The sequence below is a fragment of the Dreissena polymorpha genome, chromosome 9 (assembly GCF_020536995.1).
Source record: "Dreissena polymorpha isolate Duluth1 chromosome 9, UMN_Dpol_1.0, whole genome shotgun sequence".
NCBI classification, from domain to species: domain Eukaryota; kingdom Metazoa; phylum Mollusca; class Bivalvia; order Myida; family Dreissenidae; genus Dreissena; species Dreissena polymorpha.
The window spans coordinates 54,566,996-54,587,761 of NC_068363.1; the positions used below are offsets into that span (position 1 = coordinate 54,566,996).

Sequence of the window (20,766 nt, forward strand, 5' to 3'; positions counted from 1 at the left end):
TTTGTGTGTTTGTCATGCATAGTTCAGTGTTTTCCAGAAAAATTTGAGTAGCCAGTTATATGGCCGGCAACTATGCAGTAAAACCAAAGCATTTGTGACATTTACTTGATATATTTGGGAAAAGTAGCCGGCATCAAGAGTTAATGTAACCGGCAAGATCGCTAGCAGCCGGTATTTAAAGAGAACACTGATAATAGTAAACTAAATCTCTACGACGGGATTACAGCTTTGTAAAATTGTTTTTTGGGTGATAATGGTTAGTAATTCATACTAATGTTATTAAAAAATATCGGCTTTAAATTTAATTTTGAGAATGGGATGGAAGAACAGAAAATGAAGAGCATACAGGGATGGAAATAAGTGGTTTACCGTGAACCCGGGGCAAGTAGATTTTGGCCTGGGCAACTCAATTTCAAAAGTTGGTAAACTTCTTTTTTTTAAAGCTTAAAACAATTCACTGCAATAAAAATTGAAAAACAATTGATCACCATGGATCAATACTAGTTAAATAACATTCATTATTTAGGAATAGGACATGATTCAATTCAGGCTCATAATAAAACATCATGCATTGAACATGTGTTGTCAGCAAATGTATTTAATTATCTATTATTTTATTAAAAGAATGTATAATATTCACATGTTCATATTTCTGGGCTCGTTATTCTTTATCTGGGCAACCAAAATACTAAAGATGGTTGCCCACAATAGTAAACAGTTAGTTTCAATCCCTGGCATATCATTGTATCTCTATTGTTATAAGCATTGCATTAAAGTTGTGATTGAGGTTAGCCTGTTGTTTATGGTATATTTACATTTTAGCTTGACTGTTATATATGAAATATATATAGTCGAGCTATCCTACTCAACCCGGCGTCGGCGTGCGCATTGGAATGTTTGCGTACCACCTCAAATATATTTCCTATGTCCATTGACATATTGCTTTTATATTTTGCATACTTCATTACCGACATAACCCCAATCTATAAACAAGAGCAGACAACTCATTTACTGTATCAAGCATTTTAACAGAATTAGGCCCTTTTTCACTTAGAATAATATGCATATTATTGATAAATCTATGTTAAAGTTTGCATATGACCTGAAATATTTTTTATGTCCCTTGACATATTGCGTTCATACACCATGTATTTTGCTTATTAACCAACATGACCCCAATGTATAAACAAGAGCAGATAACTGTATCAAGCATTTTGTAACAATTATGGCCTTTTTTTCACTTAGAATAAGCATATAATTGATAAATCTATTATTAAGTTTGCGTACCACCTTTAAATTGCCATAACTTGTTTATTATGCTCCCCCCCAAATTTTTTAGGGGGAGCATATAGTCGCCGCTTCGTCTGTCCGTCGGTGCACAAATTTGTTTCGTACCCAATTTTGTTTGTACCCAAATTTATATATGTACCCTTTTTTTTCGTACCCAAATAGTTTTTTGTACCCTAATTTTTTCGTTCCCTATAGGTTTTCATAACCAAATTTTTTTTCGTACCCAATTTTTTTTTTACACAAATTTGTTCGAACCCAAATTTCTTTGAACCAATTTGTTCGTACTCAAATTTTTTTCGTACCCAAATTCGTTTTGTTCCCAATTTTTTTTGTACCCAAATTTTTATTTGAACCTTTTTTTTCGTACCCAAATAGTTTTTCGTACCCTAATTTTTTTCATAACCAATTTTTTATTCGTACCCACATTTTTTTGTACCCAATTTTTTCGTACACAAATTTGTTCGTACCCAAATTTCTTCGTACCCATTTGTTCGTACTCATTTTTTTTTCGTACACAAATTTTTTCGTACCTTATTTTTTATTTGTACCCATTTTTTTCGTACCAAAATAGTTTTTTCGTTCCCTTATTTTGTTTGTACCCTTTTTATCGTACTCAAATTTGTTTTCTCACCCAAATTTGTTTTCTTTTCCTACCCACATATTTTTTCGTACCATTTTTTTTTTAGAAATAATCGATTTTCAATTTGATTTCATCTCTCCACTCATTCCATCACGCGAAACCCTTAAGGTGTCGCAACTCTAGTAAATTATTGAACATATATAGGAATGACAAGTCTGACGAAAATAGAATAAGTATGACCAGTGCACGTAGTTTATACAAATGCCTTGCTAGAAAAAATAAATATCAATATGATACTGAGCAGACAAAAATACTAGAACAAAATAGATATTTAGATGCAAAGAGATATTGGAGTATGTTAAAAGGATCAGTTAAGCCAATTAAATCAAGCAAATTGCATACAGATGACTTTGTAAGATATTTTAAATCAATAAATGATCCAGATTCACACTTTTATCAACCAGACGAAGACATCGTTTATTTTAATGAGCGTTATTTGAATGACGAATTACATGTAATGTTTGAAGAGTTAAATATGGAGATTACACATGAAGAAATTAAAAAAGCATGCATTTGTTTAAAAACTGGTAAGTCGGCAGGTCCGGATTATGTACTAAATGAGTTTTTAAAACATGGTGTTTCCGAAACTCACTTTTTGGAGGTTTTGTTTGTACTTTTTAATAAAATGTTTAACTTGAGTTATTTTCCAGAGGCATGGAGCCAAGGGTTAATTGTCCCTTTACATAAGAAAGGCGATTTAGACGATACGGCCAATTACAGAGGAATTACATTGTTAAGCACAATAGGAAAATTATTTAGTAAAATTATTAACAATCGATTAAGTGTTTGGGGGGACAAATATAATGTTTACATAGAAGCCCAAGCCGGATTTCGGAAAGGTATGGGAACAGTTGATAATATATTCGTCTTGCAAGGTATAATAACTCATATTTTAAACCAAAAGAAGAAACTGTATACGGCATTCATTGATTTTACAAAGGCATTTGATTTTGTTGTGAGAGATATTATATGGTACAAACTAATAAAACTAGGCATAAGAGGTAAAATTTTGAATATAGTCAGATCAATGTATAATGTTGTTAAATCAAAAATAAAATATAATAACGAAATTAGTCATGAATCGTTTACATGCTTTTTAGGGGTAAGGCAAGGGGAATCATTATCGCCTTTTTTATTTTCAATGTATCTTAACGACATCGAGGAACACTTTATGCTAAACAAATTTGAAGGTGTTGACCTAGGTATGTTAAAATTGTTTTTATTGTTGTATGCTGACGACATTGTTCTCTTTGCGGAATCAGAAGTTGGTTTACAAAATGGATTAGATTTGTTAGATGAGTATTGTGCGAAATGGAAACTCTGTGTAAATATCAATAACACAAAGATAATGATTTTTAAAAAAGGGGGACAAAATAGAAAACATTTGAAGTTTACATATCATGGAAATGAGCTAGAAATTGTTAATAAATTTACATATCTTGGAGTAATATTCACAACGGGGGGATCTTTCTCAGCAACATATGATGCGCTTTCGGGGCAGGCCCTAAAAGCACTTTTTAAGTTAAAATCAAATTTGGTGAAATTTACAAATATCTCAGTTAGCCATAGTCTTGAATTATTCGATAAACTTATCGAACCAATTTTAAATTATGGCTGTGAAGTTTGGGGATTAAACAATAGCATCCAAATTGAAAGAATACATCTACGTTATTGTAAACAGGTGCTGGGTGTCCGAACTCAAATACAGAATAATTTCATTTACGGGGAACTTGGGCGTTACCCTCTTATAAATAAACGGATTGTTTGTGTTTTAAAATACTGGATAAAAATATTACAATCTGATGATGTTAAATATATTAAAATTGTTTATAATATGCTAGTACATGATCTCGAAATGTATCCCGAAAACAATTCTTGGGTAAAATCTGTTAAACATCTATTAAATACACTAGGTTTTGGTGATGCATGGTTTTTTCAGGGAGTTGGAGACGTTAATTGTTTTATATCCATTGTTAAACAACGCACATCTGATATATACGTTCAGAATTGGATAACCGAGTTACAACAAACGACAAGGGGTAAAAATTATTGCATTTACGGAATTTTTAGATTTCAGCCTTATCTCAATGTTGTAAATATTTCAAAATTAAGATTCGAATTTACGCGTTTACGAGTATCTGCTCACAGACTTGAAGTCGAAGCAGGGCGATGGCACAAGCCTGAAAAGACACCGTATGAAAACAGAAAATGTAAACACTGTAACGTTCTTGAAGATGAGTTCCATTTCTTACTCGAATGTCCAGTTTTTAATAGTCTTAGAAAACAATATATACGTAGATATTATTGGAATCGCACAAATATGATAAAATTTATCGAACTTTTACAAACTGACAACGCTAAAACAATTAAAAATCTTGCAACATTTATTTTTAACGCAGCTAAATTGAGAACTGAATTATATTATCAATAGCCTCTCTCCACATATTACTGTCTATGTGTTGTCAATCAATAAAAAATATATGTTTTCACATTGTTAGAACATTCAAGTTTATTTTGCATACGATAAGACTTTACAATATGCATATTATATAATTACCTTAATATATAAATGTTCAAAATATTTGTTTATTTTGAATATGAATGTCTTTAGAGTTGCCAATTCTTTCGTTACAAATTGTTAACTTATATTGCCTAAAATAGTATATATATATATATATATATATATATATATACCTGTATGTCATTGACCACGGTTTACTACATTGTGTATTATATGTTTGTGTACTCATGGGCTTAAAGCCTAATGTATTCTGAAATAAAACCATACGTAACATTCGCATTGATGTATTTTTACAAGGCGCGATTAATAACACGATGTTTTTTTTTTAAATTAATAATTGCATTAATTTTCTCACCACACTTTTCATATAGAAATTTTCCTTTTTTTTACTAATCAAATACGTGAGAAGTTAGTATAACAGTTCAACAATAAGTATGTCTTGATAAGTCGTGCAACGCAATCATGATTAACATCAAATTTATCATTCTTAGTTCGTTATTATAATTATAATTGCTTAAATGGCCAACTAGCATTAATTCACGTGTTTGGAAGTCAGTTTCAACATGACGTAGTTTTTTTATTATACAATTACAGTAGGAAATGTAAGCTCGATCGAATGTGTATAATCTGTTTGCCTATTTATTTGGATAATAGCATAAAATAATATTTATATTTTATCATAATTACAATCAACCATAAACACTATTATAACTAACTGGCATATGACAGCGTTCCTGTATATGTATGTAATTGAGTCGCGTTCTGAGAAAACTGGGTTTAATGCATGTGCGTAAAATGTCGTCCCAGATTAGCCTGTGCAACCCGCACAGACTAATCAGGAACGACACTTTCCGCTTGAATGGTATTTTTTGTTTAGAGAAAGTCTCTTCTACACGAAAATCCAGTAAATGCGGAAAGTGTCGTCCCTGATTAGCCTGTGCGGACTGCACATGCTAATCTGGGACGACACTTTACGCACATGCATAAACCCAGTTTTCTCAGAACGCGACTCAATTGCACAACTAGTCGCAGGACGAAACATTTCCGCGCATGCTGTGTCCATGCGAAGCCGGGAAAACATCAAAACTGACGAGTCAAAGGTTACTGAAAAAGTCCATGTATACCATAATTGAACTGGATTGAAAGTCAATTATATTTTGTACATTTGAAACCTTCTTTTGTTGCTTTTGTAATATTCCTGCGTAGCAATTTAACTGTTGTAGGCCAAGACAGATTTGTATATTTTGAATTATCCCTTTCAGTCTTCAATGTTTTAATTTTCTTTCATAATTTAACTCCATTTTGATTATATTGAGTACAAATTATGTTAATTATAAAAGTAAAAAAATAATTTAGAACAACTTCATTTACATACATAGAGAAATGTGTTTTTAATTATTTTATTGGTACCCCACGTGTAAGTGTTGATGTACAAAAACAAAACTCATATTTTGGAACCGAGTGGTAGCAATTTTCTATGGCCTCAAACCCGCACTATCAGTATTATAATATTTTTACAGCAAAACATTGAGTAAAGGCGCAAACAATACATGTAGTTTCGCTTTTCCGCATATATATGAAAAATGTATTTTACAAGTAGTAACGCAGCCAGGCTCTCATATATTTGTTTTAAAACCACACCATGCCTGTTTATATCCTTTTCTTAAAATGCTTAAAAAACATTTGCAGTTTAAACATTTTAACAGCAACAATTATAGGAGTGACGCCGGCGAATAAGAAACTCCGTTAACAAGGGCTGGGATTTCTCAACTCTCCTCATATGTACGATACGTGAACAAGCAACAAGCAACGCGGTGTATGTTGGTTATTTTATGAATAATGAGATCATTTTTACATTTCTTTCATTTTATATATATAAACTTTCGATCTAACCATTATAATGAGTGGACATACAAAAGATAGATGTACATGTATAAATGTTTCATTATCATAATCAGTATTGAAATTATACCTAAACTTTATCTTAACCAAAACCATATCCTCCACTTGTATTGCAAACACATTCCTATTTAGTCTTTTAAACCTGGCAGTTTGTTAAAAGAACATAAGTACGTTGTCTAAAAATCTTCCAAACTAGTTAGTTCTTCGTAAGAACTTACGATTTTTTAAGTAATTTTTATTTAATGGAGAACTTCAACTTCAAACAAATAAAGTTTTGCGACTGTTTATATACACGTTAATTTTACTTTTGTTCATTTGAGAATTAGTGCATAGTACACATAATAATGCTAGTATAAAATTAGTGTTGAAAAAATGCATATATGTGTCTTGTTCTGATAAAATTGGGCATAATGCATGTGCGTAAAGTGTCGTCCCAGATTAGCCTGTGCAGTCCGCACAGGCTAAACAGGGACGACACTTTCCGCCTAAACTTGAATTTCGGTAAGGAGGGACTTCCTTGAAACTAAAAATATAATAAAAGCGGAAAGTGTCGTCCCTGATTAGCCTGGGCGGACTGCACAGACTAATCTGGGACGACACTTTACGCACATGCATTATGCACAGTTTTGTCTAAACAAGACACATATATTTAGGGTATGCATATTCTATAAATATAACAATACTACCTTGTAAACCTTGCGGTAAATACGCCATTTAGTTTTGTTCTTTAAGAAATGTTATTTTTTTATACAGCGATATAAAGTGTTTATTGTACATGACCTATGATATCTTGAAATGTACTAAATTGTCACACGAAATTCGTTAGGCTAAATATGCCGTGCAGTGTACTCACTAATAAAATTGTGGTGGGGCGTGTGTATGCAAATAAAGTTTGGGTTGAACATTGTATTATAAATGGGTGGATAGTGTATTTGTGTATAAGCCGCGGGATGTCCGAAGCATGCATGAATATAAATGAAACTAATCAGGGCCGTACCCAAGATTTTTTTACTGGGGGGCCCAACCGGGGAGGGTTAGGGAGGGGTCTCCCCTCCCTATATATATACTTTTTTTAATTTGGCACTTTGCAAGGTGAATTTTAATGCTTATAAAAAACGTATTTTGTGATATGAATTAATGGAATATAACAAGTAAATCAGCACATTTCGGAAGTCTTAAACTTTAAACATTGGTGTGAATTCACAACAATATTAAAAGCTTTAGATTTCCGAAACTTACAGGTTTAAACTGACAATTATCCACATCAACTCGCGTATTGCTTCCACCATTTTTTGCACAAATCAATAACGTCACAGGTTTTTTTAAATCTGATTTTTTGGGAAAGACCTTGTCATTTTTTAGGAAAAAAAATGCGCGAAACGCCTAATATTTGGGGGAAATAATGAAAGTCTTAAATAATCAATTTAATATATTTTACTGTTTTCAAACAAATTCAAGGAAAGAGATGATTTAATTATACAATAGTTTTCTACACTGGATCAGGTTAACTTATATAATGAGATCAATTTGTTGTTATAATTTTCATTTTTTTACCAATGAGCCATTAATAGGTTGATATTACTCAATTCTCGGTACTCAATTATTTTAAATACTGAATTCTGCCAAATTCTTATCTGTTGCTCGGCAAATTTATGAATCTGTTTTTCTTTTAAACAAACATGTTAACTATCTCATCGTAGTCTTTTTCAGTGTTTTCCTTTCAAAAATTATAAATACCCAGTTGTAATACCTTTGTCAGTGTTTTTGTTCCGGTTCAAATTCAGGGCCCTATTCTCAATGCAAAAAGTATATATTGGGACCTAAAAATTCCCAATAAAAGGTTAAAAAAACTTTTAGAAGGGAAAAATACGTCTAGGGCCTTCTCAAAGAAGAAAAAACTTGCGATGGCAATTATCAGACCATAGTATACGAACTCCTGTAGCAGTTGCTTCCATTCGCTGCACGTATCAAAATACATGTTACATCAACCATCGATAGATGAAGTATTCATGATCACAATGGGGGACTGATCGGGGATGTGTGAACAAGGCGATAAGAAAACATTGCCTAGAGGCTTATCTCGATTGGCGAGCGTTAATCCCCTTGTTAATCAGGGACAATAAAACCTAGCTGCTCTTTTGTTTTGAGGGAAAGTATACTGTGGGCCCTTGCACGAGAGAAAAAATTGCAGTGGGCCGATTATTAAAAAAAAATCATAGTTCGACAGCCAGCTGGGGGGGCCCGGGCCCCTGGGCCCATGGCCTGGGTACGGGCCTGCTAATATGTGCGCATTATGTATATTGGACAAATATCCATAAAGCAAAAAAGCGCCCAGTGTACGTTTTTTTGTAATTAATTGTTCACGTTTCAGACATTAAACGCTAACATTTGAGAAAAAAATAAGCATAAGGAGTAACTCATGTTGTGCACCAATTGAGCAATAGATACTTTAATTGCATATAATTATGTCTTTACAACGAAATTTTACCTTTAGCCCACTAGCTCCGTTTCGTAAGTACACTTAAGGAAATAGCGTTAAGTACTTTCAAGCCGTAAAATATTACTAAGATTACGTACTTTTTTGTAATGTTATGGACATAGACAAGAGCAGTAACCGCAAACATTCGCCGTTGAATACTAGTTAATAATAAGATGTCAAATTCAGCCCGGTAATAACACTAGTTCGGTAACACGAGTCATCGGACAGCATGATAGACATGAGCCGTGCTCTATGAAAAGAGCGTTTCATGCATGTGCATGTGCGTAAAGTGTCGTCCCAGATTAGCCTGTGCACTCCACACAAGCTAATCAGGGACGACACTTTCCGCCTTAACTTGATTTTTGCTAAGAAGATACTTTGTTTAAACGGAAAATATCATACAAGCGGAATGTGTCGTCCCTGATTAGCCTGTGCGTACTGCATAGGCTAATCTTGGACAACACTTTACGCACATGCACTAAACCCCATTTTCACAGAGCACGGTCCATATGTTTCCAACCGCATAGGACGCATTCCCGCTCGATGATTTGTAGTACACCACAAGAAGCTTTATCTGTTCAAAACAAATTAGATTTAATTTATATTATTATTAATATAATTTTACGCTCCGTTATAAACGTTCGCACCACGGATATACATGTATATAATTATGTTTAAGTATGATATGTTTATAAAATGAAAACAACTTTGTCATACAATCATTTATTAGGAAGAGCGTTTTGAGTCCATTAAATATAATTAAATAAGAATTATAGAACCGGAAAAAAAGTTTACAAAAACATTATCGCAATCCATAACAGTGAACCTGCGCATTTTAATGTGCCTTTGTAACCCCCGTCTATGTAATGCGAAATTTTAATTAATTTGCATTGTATAAAATGTGTCACATGCCAACAGCATTGGAAACTAGGGTTCATGCTCAGTGTTTTATCTGAGGCAGACTAACCTCATCCGCGATGTACTGTCCCGGGAACAAGCTCAGCGCCTTGTGTTCAAACTATTCATAAATCACGGTTGTTTTTCCCCCGGAAAAGCTCGGCGCTCTGTGTTTATAATAGACGGGCGAGTCTGGAGCAGTTAAAACTCCAAGATGGATAGACTACTTTTTTGCTAAAGCATTTTGGTTAATTATACCCTAATGCATATAAATGGACAGAAGCGCTATTGAGAACATTGTTAACAGGTTTATCGTTTGAAGTGATTTTGCTTTGAAATAACGACATCATTTATCCCCACGCGAACGATTGTCACATGCCATATTTTTACGTCACGACATTCTAACCATTTTTAAATGACAAATTGCTTGCTAAAAGTAGGCATCAGGAAATATCCTAAGTTTGGAAATACCCTAAGCTGCCCTTATATATGCAACACAATTTGCAATAATGTTTATTAGTTACGTTTGCATTTTCGTGAACATTTCGTTTTCGAAAATGGAACTTTTAACTTTGGGTAAGTTTTTTTAAAATAAATATAATTGACTTATATACTCATGTTTGCTTTCATTTGAATTTAAAGTGATGTCTATTTAATTTACCCCCTCATTTTACTAATGTTTAATAACGTGTTTTATAGTATTTCAAATGTATCATTATTTTCGATATATTGTTTAAAAAATATAATGCAAACAGTTTTAATTGAAATGTATTTTGAAAGAAGCGCTCCTTAACTAGTGTATTACGATTCTTACCTTAAAGGCAACCAAGCTTTATTTGTACAAATTTTAATTTAAGATATGTTTGTTTTTTTAGAAATGTACCAAAATACCTATTGAAATGTATTATTGAAAGAAGCGCTCCTTAACTAGTGTATTACGATTCTTACCTTAAAGGCAACCAAGCTTTATTTGTACAAATTTTAATTTAAGATATGTTTGTTTTTTTTAGAAATGTACCAAAATACCTACAAGAATATCGTATGAAGATTTCCTTCACCAAAACTTTAAAATATCGGTCAAGAACAATTTATACTAAATAATATCTCCGCGTGATATGTATTGATATATAGTTTCGTAAGTAACTACACGAATGCGGTCAGATTTCTTTTAATATGTTTCCCTTTTTCTGTAATTTTCCATTTGCAAAAACAATTTTTCGTTTTACACCCCAAATGGAAGATCATTGCTTAAGCTAAACAAGCATGACAATCATATTGATATCTCCGAATGCTTATAACAAGCGGTGTTCAATGACATTGGTAGTGAAAAATAATGCAGTTTTTTTTCCATTGTTTTGCGATACAATGAGAGCCTTGTCATGCGAAAATGTGTTGTATATCATATGCGGCTAGCGTATTCTGGTCTTGAGCTACCATGTCCGCTATACATTCGCGCAAGGTTTCGTAGTCTCGTTTGCAGAAAGGGCATTTCTTAACCAGACTGCATGATTGCGCAGGCTGGTCAGGATCTACGCTGGCCGCATATGGCATAATACCCATTTTCGAGTTAACTTCACGTAAACTAATAGCTTAATTCGGCAGTTAAATGCACGCACAAGAACGATTAATTCGGCAGTTAACAGCACGCAAACAAACGGCTTACTTCGGCAGTTAACTGCAAGCAAGCTAATATTCAATACCGGTATATTCTAAAATTGTACTAGTATGCTTCATACTGAAATGTAGATGTTATTCAAACGCATTTAAGGAAACTGAAGTTATATTTAGACAAAACGTATGCTAATAAGCAAAAGTAAAGAATCATTAGATATTTCACTTAAAGGGATTTATACAGCCTACCAAATTTGTTTTACAGATAATGATTTATATGTTCAGTCGGTGATTTAGGGTAAATTTGATAACTTGGAGCAAGCATCTTTAACACGTTACTTAACATGTCTTTGTATGAAGCATTTCAATATTTATCCGGGCATATTTTTACAATTGTCAGGTACTTTTCGTGTTTCCTTCTTTCAGGAACGCGTTACAATAATGTCTCATTTAACCCATTTATGCCAAGTGGACTCTCCCATCCTTCTAAATTGGATCAATTTATTTCCAAAATTTTCGTGTTTCCTTCTTTCAGGAACGCGTTACAATAATGTCTCATTTAACCCATTTATGCCAAGTGGACTCTCCCATCCTTCTAAATTGGATCAATTTATTTCCAAAATTAGGGATGTCTAGTATATTTATTTCTATATTTAGAATATTTCTTACAGAAATTCCTTTAATCAAACAGCCCAGACCCTGATGAGACGCCGCATCATGACAAGGCCTTTTTTCTAGACGCTAGGCATAAATGGGTTAAATAAACGAGAGAATGCCATTAGATAAAATGATGTCTAAAGAGATGATGTACCACATAGGTTTAAGCGTTATGAATTAGTATTCGCTAGGCATCAAATGCAACGAACATTATACATGACATCATGTTTGCCTTAGTAGTGCAATTTTAATTTATGAAAAAAATAATAGCATACAGAAAAATGACGAATTTCTGTTTTTTTTAATAAGAATCATAAATTACAGAAACACTTATTGTACATTTAATGAAATAAACGATTCGATCTGTAAAATTGAAGTATGACAAGCGTTATGTGAAAACTCTAACTTACATATTTCAGATGTCAGTCTCATTATGATTGAACATAAACTCGTACAAGCACTCGTGGTTTTATTCCTTTCTACATATGCAACAATTACCCGAATGTTTAACCCTTTATGCCTAATGGACTCTCCCATCCTTCAAAATTGCATCAATTTATTTCCAAAATTAGGGATGTCTAGTATATTTATTTCTATATTTAGATTTTTTCTTACAGACATTCCTGTAAGCAAACAGCGCAGACCCTGATGAGAAACCGCATCTCATCTGGGTCTACGCTGTTTGCCAAGGCCTTTTTTTTAGACGCTAGGCATAAATGGGTTAAATTTACTTATCTCCGTAACTCTTGAAAAAGAGTAAATTGTAGAAAAAAACATAAATATATATGGAGTGTTATAGACAGGGACAACATTATTTCGAATTATATTTGACCTTTTTAGGAAAACGATTTCACCTGTACTCGAGAAGGTCTCATATCGAATAAAGCATGTTATTCAATTCATCAGCCCTGACTTCGATTCCTTAAAGCAAAACTCAATTAATAAATAAATATGTTTGTAAAACATTATTGATGACTCTCGGGCATCATATAAATTCATGTACATCAATTTTGCGTGGCAAATAACAAAACCATAAAGTCTAGTACTTTATATAATGGTTCAAACCTCTTGTTATATGGCCTTCTTGTGACTTTATGTTGGTAAAATAGTTAGTTTGCCAACTTCTCAGCTCTAGAAGACACTGTAGACAGTATTACATGGTATATTCTTGTTGTTCACGTATGAAGAATACATGTGGTCTCTTTAAACTTAAATGTACAAGAAACAACATCAAACACAAACTTATCTCGTATTTATTTGTGTGAGTACTTATTCCGATTACCCCCTTTGCTATAGATATAATGTTTCGCTTCAGATGGTGAAAGTGTGCTTGGCGCAATGGTAGAGCATCTGCTTACTGATAAAGACAATACGGGTTCGTATTTTGGCTACCGGTATATCACGTTCTATATCAACTATTTTTCTTACTATAAAAATTAGTTAAGTCTATTAAAAACATGTAAAATTTGAAAGCAGTCATATCTTATGTCATTTAAACAAATGAAAAAAATATGTTAACAAGTCCAATAAAACGTGGATGGGAAAGAGATTTTGATTAAATTATCATACTTCAATGACGTGTTTCATATATGCCATTATTTAAATAAATACAAAAAATATATTCCTGACGTTTATTGCTAACTTTTTGGATGCCCGTTGTGTGTTTTTAACAAAGTGAATATCGTCGTACTTGATTTTAAGATAACATACTTTTTCAATGTATTTTTAATGGGGTACGTTACTTTAAATTGTTTTAACGGATAAATAATTGTCCTGTTTCTTGCAGAAGACTGTCGAGCTTTTTATAGTGCTGCTTTATCGTTAAACTCTGTGACGGCAAACAATAACCTTGTGTTTTTGGGCGATCTGGGGGCCCTGGTTGTGTCTTGACTATCACATGATTACACAATCTGCTATTGATATTATGTTTCGCTTCAGATGGTGAAAGTTTGCTTGGCGCAGTGGAAGCGCATCTGCTTACTGATCAAGACAATACGGGTTCGTATATCGGTTAATTCACGTACTATATCAACTATTTTTCTTACCATAAAAATTACTAAAGTCTATTAAAAACATTTAAGATTTATAAGCAGTCATGTCTAATGATATTTCAACACATGCAAAAATCTGTTAATAATTCCATTAAAAACGTGGATGGGAAAGAGATTTTGATTAGATTATCGTACTTCCACAACGTGTTTTAAAATTATATGCTATAATTCAAATAAATACAATAAATATGTCCCTGGCGTTTTTCTTACCCTTTTTGTATGCTCAGTTGTTTGTTTTTAACAAAGTGAATATCGTCGTATTAGATTTTGAGATAACATACTTTTTCAATGTATTTCTAATGGGGTACGTTACTTTAAATTGTTTTAACGGATAAATAATTGTCTTGTTTCTTGCAGAAGACTTTCCATTTTTTAGAACTGTGATATCGTTAAATTTTGGGACGGCAAAAATTTACCTTGCGTTTTTGGGCACAGTGGGGGTCCTGATTTTGTCTTGACTATCACATGATTACACGATCTGCTATAGATATTATGTTTCGCTTCAGATGGTGAAAGTTTGCTTGGCGCAGTGGAAGCGCATCTGCCTACTGATTAAGACAATACGGGTTCGTATATCGGCTAATTCATGTTCTATTATTAACTATTTTTCTTACTATAAAAATTACTTAAGTCTATTAAAACATTTAAGAATACAATATATTAATCTGCAAAATGTGCTGTATATTATTTGAAATTATTTGAATAATTTGAATAAGGATTGAAAACTTCAGAACGTGTGCTCAAAATACAGCGTGCATGTAATTTTGCGTTTTAAACGAAGTCGGTCAATATAACAATAACAACAACAACATCAACAACTCAACAACGAAATGTTTCTTTCTGCTTAAATGAAAATGAAGCGATCGAAATAGTATAATGAATAGTAACAAACAAAACAAGGAAAATATATAACTTTGATCTTAGCTTCCGAATGAAAAAGCCGTTTAGTCTCCTGAATAGTAATGATGTAATGATAACGTTAATTAAAACAAGAGCATTTAGGTTTTCATTCAGTCAACTGTTCCATAAACATTTTCTTCAGGAGGAACCTCCCTGAATCTTGCCAATAGCCTTTCAGCGCATGTCGTGCACGACATAACAGGTAAGTACACATGGACAAATAAGAATTTGCTGTGTAAGCCAATCACTCGGAATTTTGTCATGTTTTTCTGTAAAATTCACCGTAAAGTTGTGTTCGTTTTTTGGTATATTGTGACGGACCTTTGTCGTTATGTTATGGTTCGTCGCAGTCCGTAAAATTGTGTTTTCCTTGAAAGAAAAAAAGTGGCCATCATCTTGTGTGATCGGTAAAACTGGTTTTCAAAACAATGCAAGTTTTAAAACTTGAAAAGTAGACCCTCGTAATCCTTGAAATACATTTTTTTCGAAATTCTGGAAAAAGCTGCTTTAAAACAAATTAATGATCATATTAAGGCTAATAATCTCCTTCAACCTTACCAAAGGGCCTATAAACGACATCATGGAGTTGAAACGGCAGTGCTTAAAATGTATAATGACCTTCTAGAAACAATTGATGAAGGACAAGTTACTATCGTGGTCATGGTTTACTTGAGTGCAGCGTTCGACACCATTTATATCCCAATACTTATTCGTCTTCTTCAAGATGGATTTTGTTTTCATGGCATTTCCTTTAAATGGCTCAACTCTTATCTCACCAACAGAACAATGAAAGTGTTAATCGAACAGTAACCATCTGAAACTGAACAAATGCTATTCGGTGTCCCTCAGGGTTCTTGTACCTGACCAGTTATATTTACATTTCATATATCTGCTCTCAACAGAGTGGTTCGAAAAAGATATTCGGAAAACCGTAATATGCCTTCAAAATTCAAACAGGTAATTCCGAAAATGAGACAACTATTTTTCAGCACCGATAAATGCATGGAAGATGTCATTAAGTAAATGTCAGCCTTCAAACTAAACAAAAATAAATCAAAAACTGAAATAATTGTATATGGGGCCAGGCAACATTTGGCAAAACTGAGTACTTCAAGCGTGGCTTTCGGTGGTTGTAAAGTGAAATTTGTCAATCATATAAGAGATATTGGTGTTATCATGACCAACAACTTAACTTTGACAAACACATCCAGAAAAGTGTTAAGCACAGCTACGAAATATCCAAGGTATACTTAAACATCATACAAAAGAGTCGGCAGCATCAATTGCATTGTTTTTTTACGGAAGTTTCTGCTTATCAAATCAAGAAGCCATAGCAAGTACAAAATCATGCTGCTAGAGTAGTCATGAACGTCTTTTTGAAGAACCAATCACTGATCATCTAAAACACTTCTAAAACAGCTACACTGGCTTACAGTAAAAGCAAGGATGATGTTTAAAGTCTAAGTTGTAGTATTTCGGGTAATCAACGGAACAGCTTCAGTATACCTTAGGTAAATGTTTGTACCTGCTCGATGACACTACAAATTAAGATCACAAAAGGAGACAACATTGTACATCCAAAGACAACGAACAAAAATGGCTGATAGATCTCTTGCCGTTGTCGGTGCAAAATGGTGGAACAATCTACATGAATACCTTAAGAATTATCAATTTAAAGCCACGTTTAGATCAAGACTGAAAACACATTTTTTCTGCACAATTTTGCAAACCATGAATGTACCAGTCAAATTAATATTAAGTTTGACTATTTTTATAAACTAGAAAAGTAAATTCTGATAGTTGAAAAGTTATTAAACATAAATGTATATTGTTTACAATTGTTCGTCTTACTGCTTAATTTGTAACTGTGGAGCGCAATAGAATATACAAATAATTGCGTTATATTAATGCCATGTATTTGTATTTGATGATGATATAGATGACGATCGCAGCGATGGTGATAGAGATGAAGATGGTACCGATTATGGTAGAGATGACGGTGGTAGCGATAATGATAGAGATGACGCTGTTAGCAATTGTGGTAGCGATGGCGATGGTAGCGATGGTGATAACGATGGCGGTAGTAGCGATGGTGATAACGATGACGGTGGTAGTGATGATGATAGAGATGACGATGTTAGCAATTATGGTAGCGATGACGATAGTAGCGATGATGATAACGATGGCGATAGTAGCGATGGTGATAAAGATGGTGATAACGATGGCGATAGTAGCGATGATGATAACGATGGCGATAGTAGCGAAGGTGATAACGATGGCAATAGTAGCGATGATGATAGCGATGACGATAGTAGCGATGATGATAGCGATGACGATAGTAGCGATGATGATAGAGATGACGATGTTAGCAATTGGGGTAGCGATGATGATAACGATGACGATAGTAGCGATGATGATAGCGATGAACGTAAGAAATTATTCACCGAACATCTACTATCGCAGCAAATAAATACTTCTTTAACTTTGTTGTAATCTTAATTATACATTATCTTAAAATCTTTCTTTATTTATTCACATATTATTAAACGTTTATAATGATATCCATCTGTGGAGAGTATCATGTGTATCGCTTTGCACCTGTTTGACTCTCAGTCGAATGGGCGGTCCGCAGATTTATTTATAAGTGAAAAAAACCAAAAACGTTTAGTTTAGAGGCTGAATTTTGGCACAAAAATGTATGAAAATATGCCCTGACCCTAACTATTATATGTATATATTTAGTCAATTTGACCTGTCAAAAACACAAAATTCATGATTAGTAATAGGAAATTTTCTCTTAAGGGTCAGAAAAAGAACTGATGTTACGTAAACTAAATGCGTAACTATAAACTTTTTTTTAAAAGCGGACTAAATGCATAAGAGTAAAGAGTCGTTCCAGATTAGCCTGAGCAGTCTGCACAAACAAATCAGCCACGACACTTTCCACTTTTATTGAGTTATTTTTATATAAAGGCATATTCAGAAAGTGTGGTCACTGATAAGCCTGGGCAGACTTAACACGCTTATCTGTGACATTTTGCCCTGTTTTCCCAGAGCGCAGCTTAAATACTTCCTGTTTTTGTTGCTGCTGTGACAGGGCCATAGACAGAGATTGTGTGAGTCTTGACGCCAAAGTCCCAACACAGAACCGGGAATGTAGGACAACACTGCTCCTCAGGCGTCAGGTTCACATTATTGGAGAGCAACATATGGAGGTCAGTCACGTTAACAGACGAGTCACTCAGCGCTAGCTCTATCTGATCAGATTGTTTCACCTCCAGCAACTAATCAAGTCTCAGCTGTTAGAAATATTGATGCAGACACCTTGCGAGAAGATGTTCATAGGTGGCATGCTGAATTTCTTGAGCGAGTTGTAGTATTTGTGCAAGAAGGGGGTCGGGATTGCCTCAACATTCACGATGTTTGTCTTGTTGGCTTATAATGTTTTCTGAAAAGGAAATGGAAAGCAAACTAAACATATTGTGTTTTAGTGACAAATGAATATGCCTTGACCATGTATGTTGCAACACCTTATTTTACACACCTGCCTTTTTAATGCCAAACATTGTGTCTAAAATTGTTGTTTAGGATTGCACATTTTTTCCGCAAATTAGAACTCAGAATAGCAGTGTAATAATGAATAACTTGGACGTAATAACGTAAACAGCGAGGAATACATGTACAGTATATAGCAAGGTGACATACTTACCTTTACATTAAAACAAAAACACAGGCAAATCTTCAGCAATTTTAAATGTGCCACTATAACACTTTAAATGTGACACAAAACAAATTATTGCAAACAAATACTCAAAACATGTGAATAAATGCAATAAATATTGATTTAACTTATGTTCAGCTTAAACAGGTGTATAAGGAAATGAACCTATTAAAAACATGTTTTTTGCCAAACCTTCAATTAAGAACTTTAGCCAGTAATTATGGAGCAATATGGAATAGTTTTTTTTTTGAGATTAGGAATTTGGCTGAATTATTGGCCCCAACTTTTACAAAATAAATATCACTGTAAGGTCTCACCTGACGCTCAAGAAGCTGAGACGGTTGCTAAGGGCCGAGTTTGAGTTCTAACTAACGTCTGGTTGAGAGTCGAAAGGCGTACTGGGAGACATAACAAAACTGCTATCATTATTCAACGCCTTCTCTATCTCCGATTCAATGCGAGGCTGTTTGAGAATGGAGTGGGAAGTAACAAACCCTGATAGGTGCGTCTTAAGCACCTTGTTTCATATGTTGGGCGGACTTTTGCTGCTCTGAGTGTTCTTCAGAAAGTCGATACTGCCAGTCTTTGTCAGAAATTGCGTCAAAAGTGCGTTCCCTTAAACAGTTTGGACACCTGAGAGGACAAACGGGGACTGTTTGTAAAGTTACGACTGTCATGGAGTATCCCCGGTGGAAAGCGTACGCTTCTGACTTAAACTCTTCAAATATTCTTTGATTTTCTCCTGTTCCTTGCTGTTGTTCTGTTTGTTCCAAAAATAATGGAACGACTTATCCAACTTTGTATTCTTCCTGATATTTGTTGTGATGTCCAACAGCCACAACTGACTGTTAGAGCTACCATAACTGCTGCCGTAAGGGCGGCTCAAGTGCGGATCACTCGACACGGAAATTGTGGTTGTTGAGAACAATTGTGTTAAAACTCTATGTGCTCAGAATTCTCTATAGGACGGAATTGTTCAACAATGCTTACCCTTTGAGGCCGGAGGTCAAATGGGATAAGCTAGGGGTCAGGGGAGGGGTCGTGCTGGACTGGGGGTCATGCGGGCCCGACTGGTGCCGTTGCCGTACCAACTCTATATCAATACTGGTGCTCTCCTGAAAACATGGGTAATATGAACTAGTAAAAAAGGTTTATATTACAATCTATAACAACCTATGTGAAGGTTTTGAGAGGCAAAACTTCATTCTCATGAATTTTAAACTTGGCATTTCACTGGTTCCTTGTCCAAAATAACATGACAATTGATTCAATCAAACCATATCGTACTCAAACATTAAAATTGTTGGTCAATACTTTATTTATCTGTCAATTCATAATTAATATTTTTACCTTTTTTGTTAGTGTCGGCTAAGATGCAATCCCCAGACATGGAAAGGCCCCGTCCCCCCACATCACTGGACTTTGATACGGCCAGCCTTTCACCAGACAGTTGTCTTCTTTGCTGAGCAGTAGCTGTAACGTTGAGCGAACCAATATGGAATATGCAAACTGCACAGGCTAATCTGGGACAACACTTTACACACATGCATTAAGTCCTGTTTTCCCATAACATTCAACCTTATATTGTTGCAATTGCATGCATGAAAAAACTAACTCTACAGCTTGTATTACACTGTTATGGGAATGAGACCGGGGTCCTTCTTATTAAGAACAAATGCATTCCATGGAATAATAATTATAACCTTAATTAAATATCTCACAACTTTATACAAACTCAAGGCCTTATGAGGATGACAGAAATTGTTGAGGTGTTGTGTGACTGAGGTTTTTGTATCGTTAAGCTGGAAAGCATCGAGCTGAAGAAGGTTTTGAGTTATTGATCCTCAAGTAAAAGAAGTTGTGCTGTAAACAGGATATACACAAAAATGACGGTATTTTAACTTCTGTGAAATCATATCATTCTTGTCCACTTCATATTAAGCATTCTTAATACACACGTAACACTGTAAAACCATTATACTTTCGAGGGAAATTATTTTTCGGTGACTTTAAGGGTTGACCGATCCACAAATTTTATAAAAACACACGGGAAAATAACTGACACAAATTCCTTATTTATTTTTTTCCAAACTGAGA

The 20,766-nt window shown here is 34.1% G+C and overlaps 1 protein-coding gene across 1 annotated transcript; it reads left to right on the top strand.

Moving 5' to 3' along the window:
• The first annotated feature begins 13,335 nt into the window (after positions 1 to 13,335).
• Positions 13,336 to 18,209, top strand: LOC127846054 (serine-aspartate repeat-containing protein C-like). Its single transcript, XM_052377231.1, has 4 exons — positions 13,336 to 13,372; positions 15,091 to 15,150; positions 16,888 to 17,376; positions 18,127 to 18,209. The coding sequence occupies exons 1-4, from the start codon at positions 13,336 to 13,338 to the stop codon at positions 18,207 to 18,209; spliced, it is 669 nt and encodes a 222-aa protein (XP_052233191.1).
• Positions 18,210 to 20,766: the final 2,557 nt, after the last annotated feature.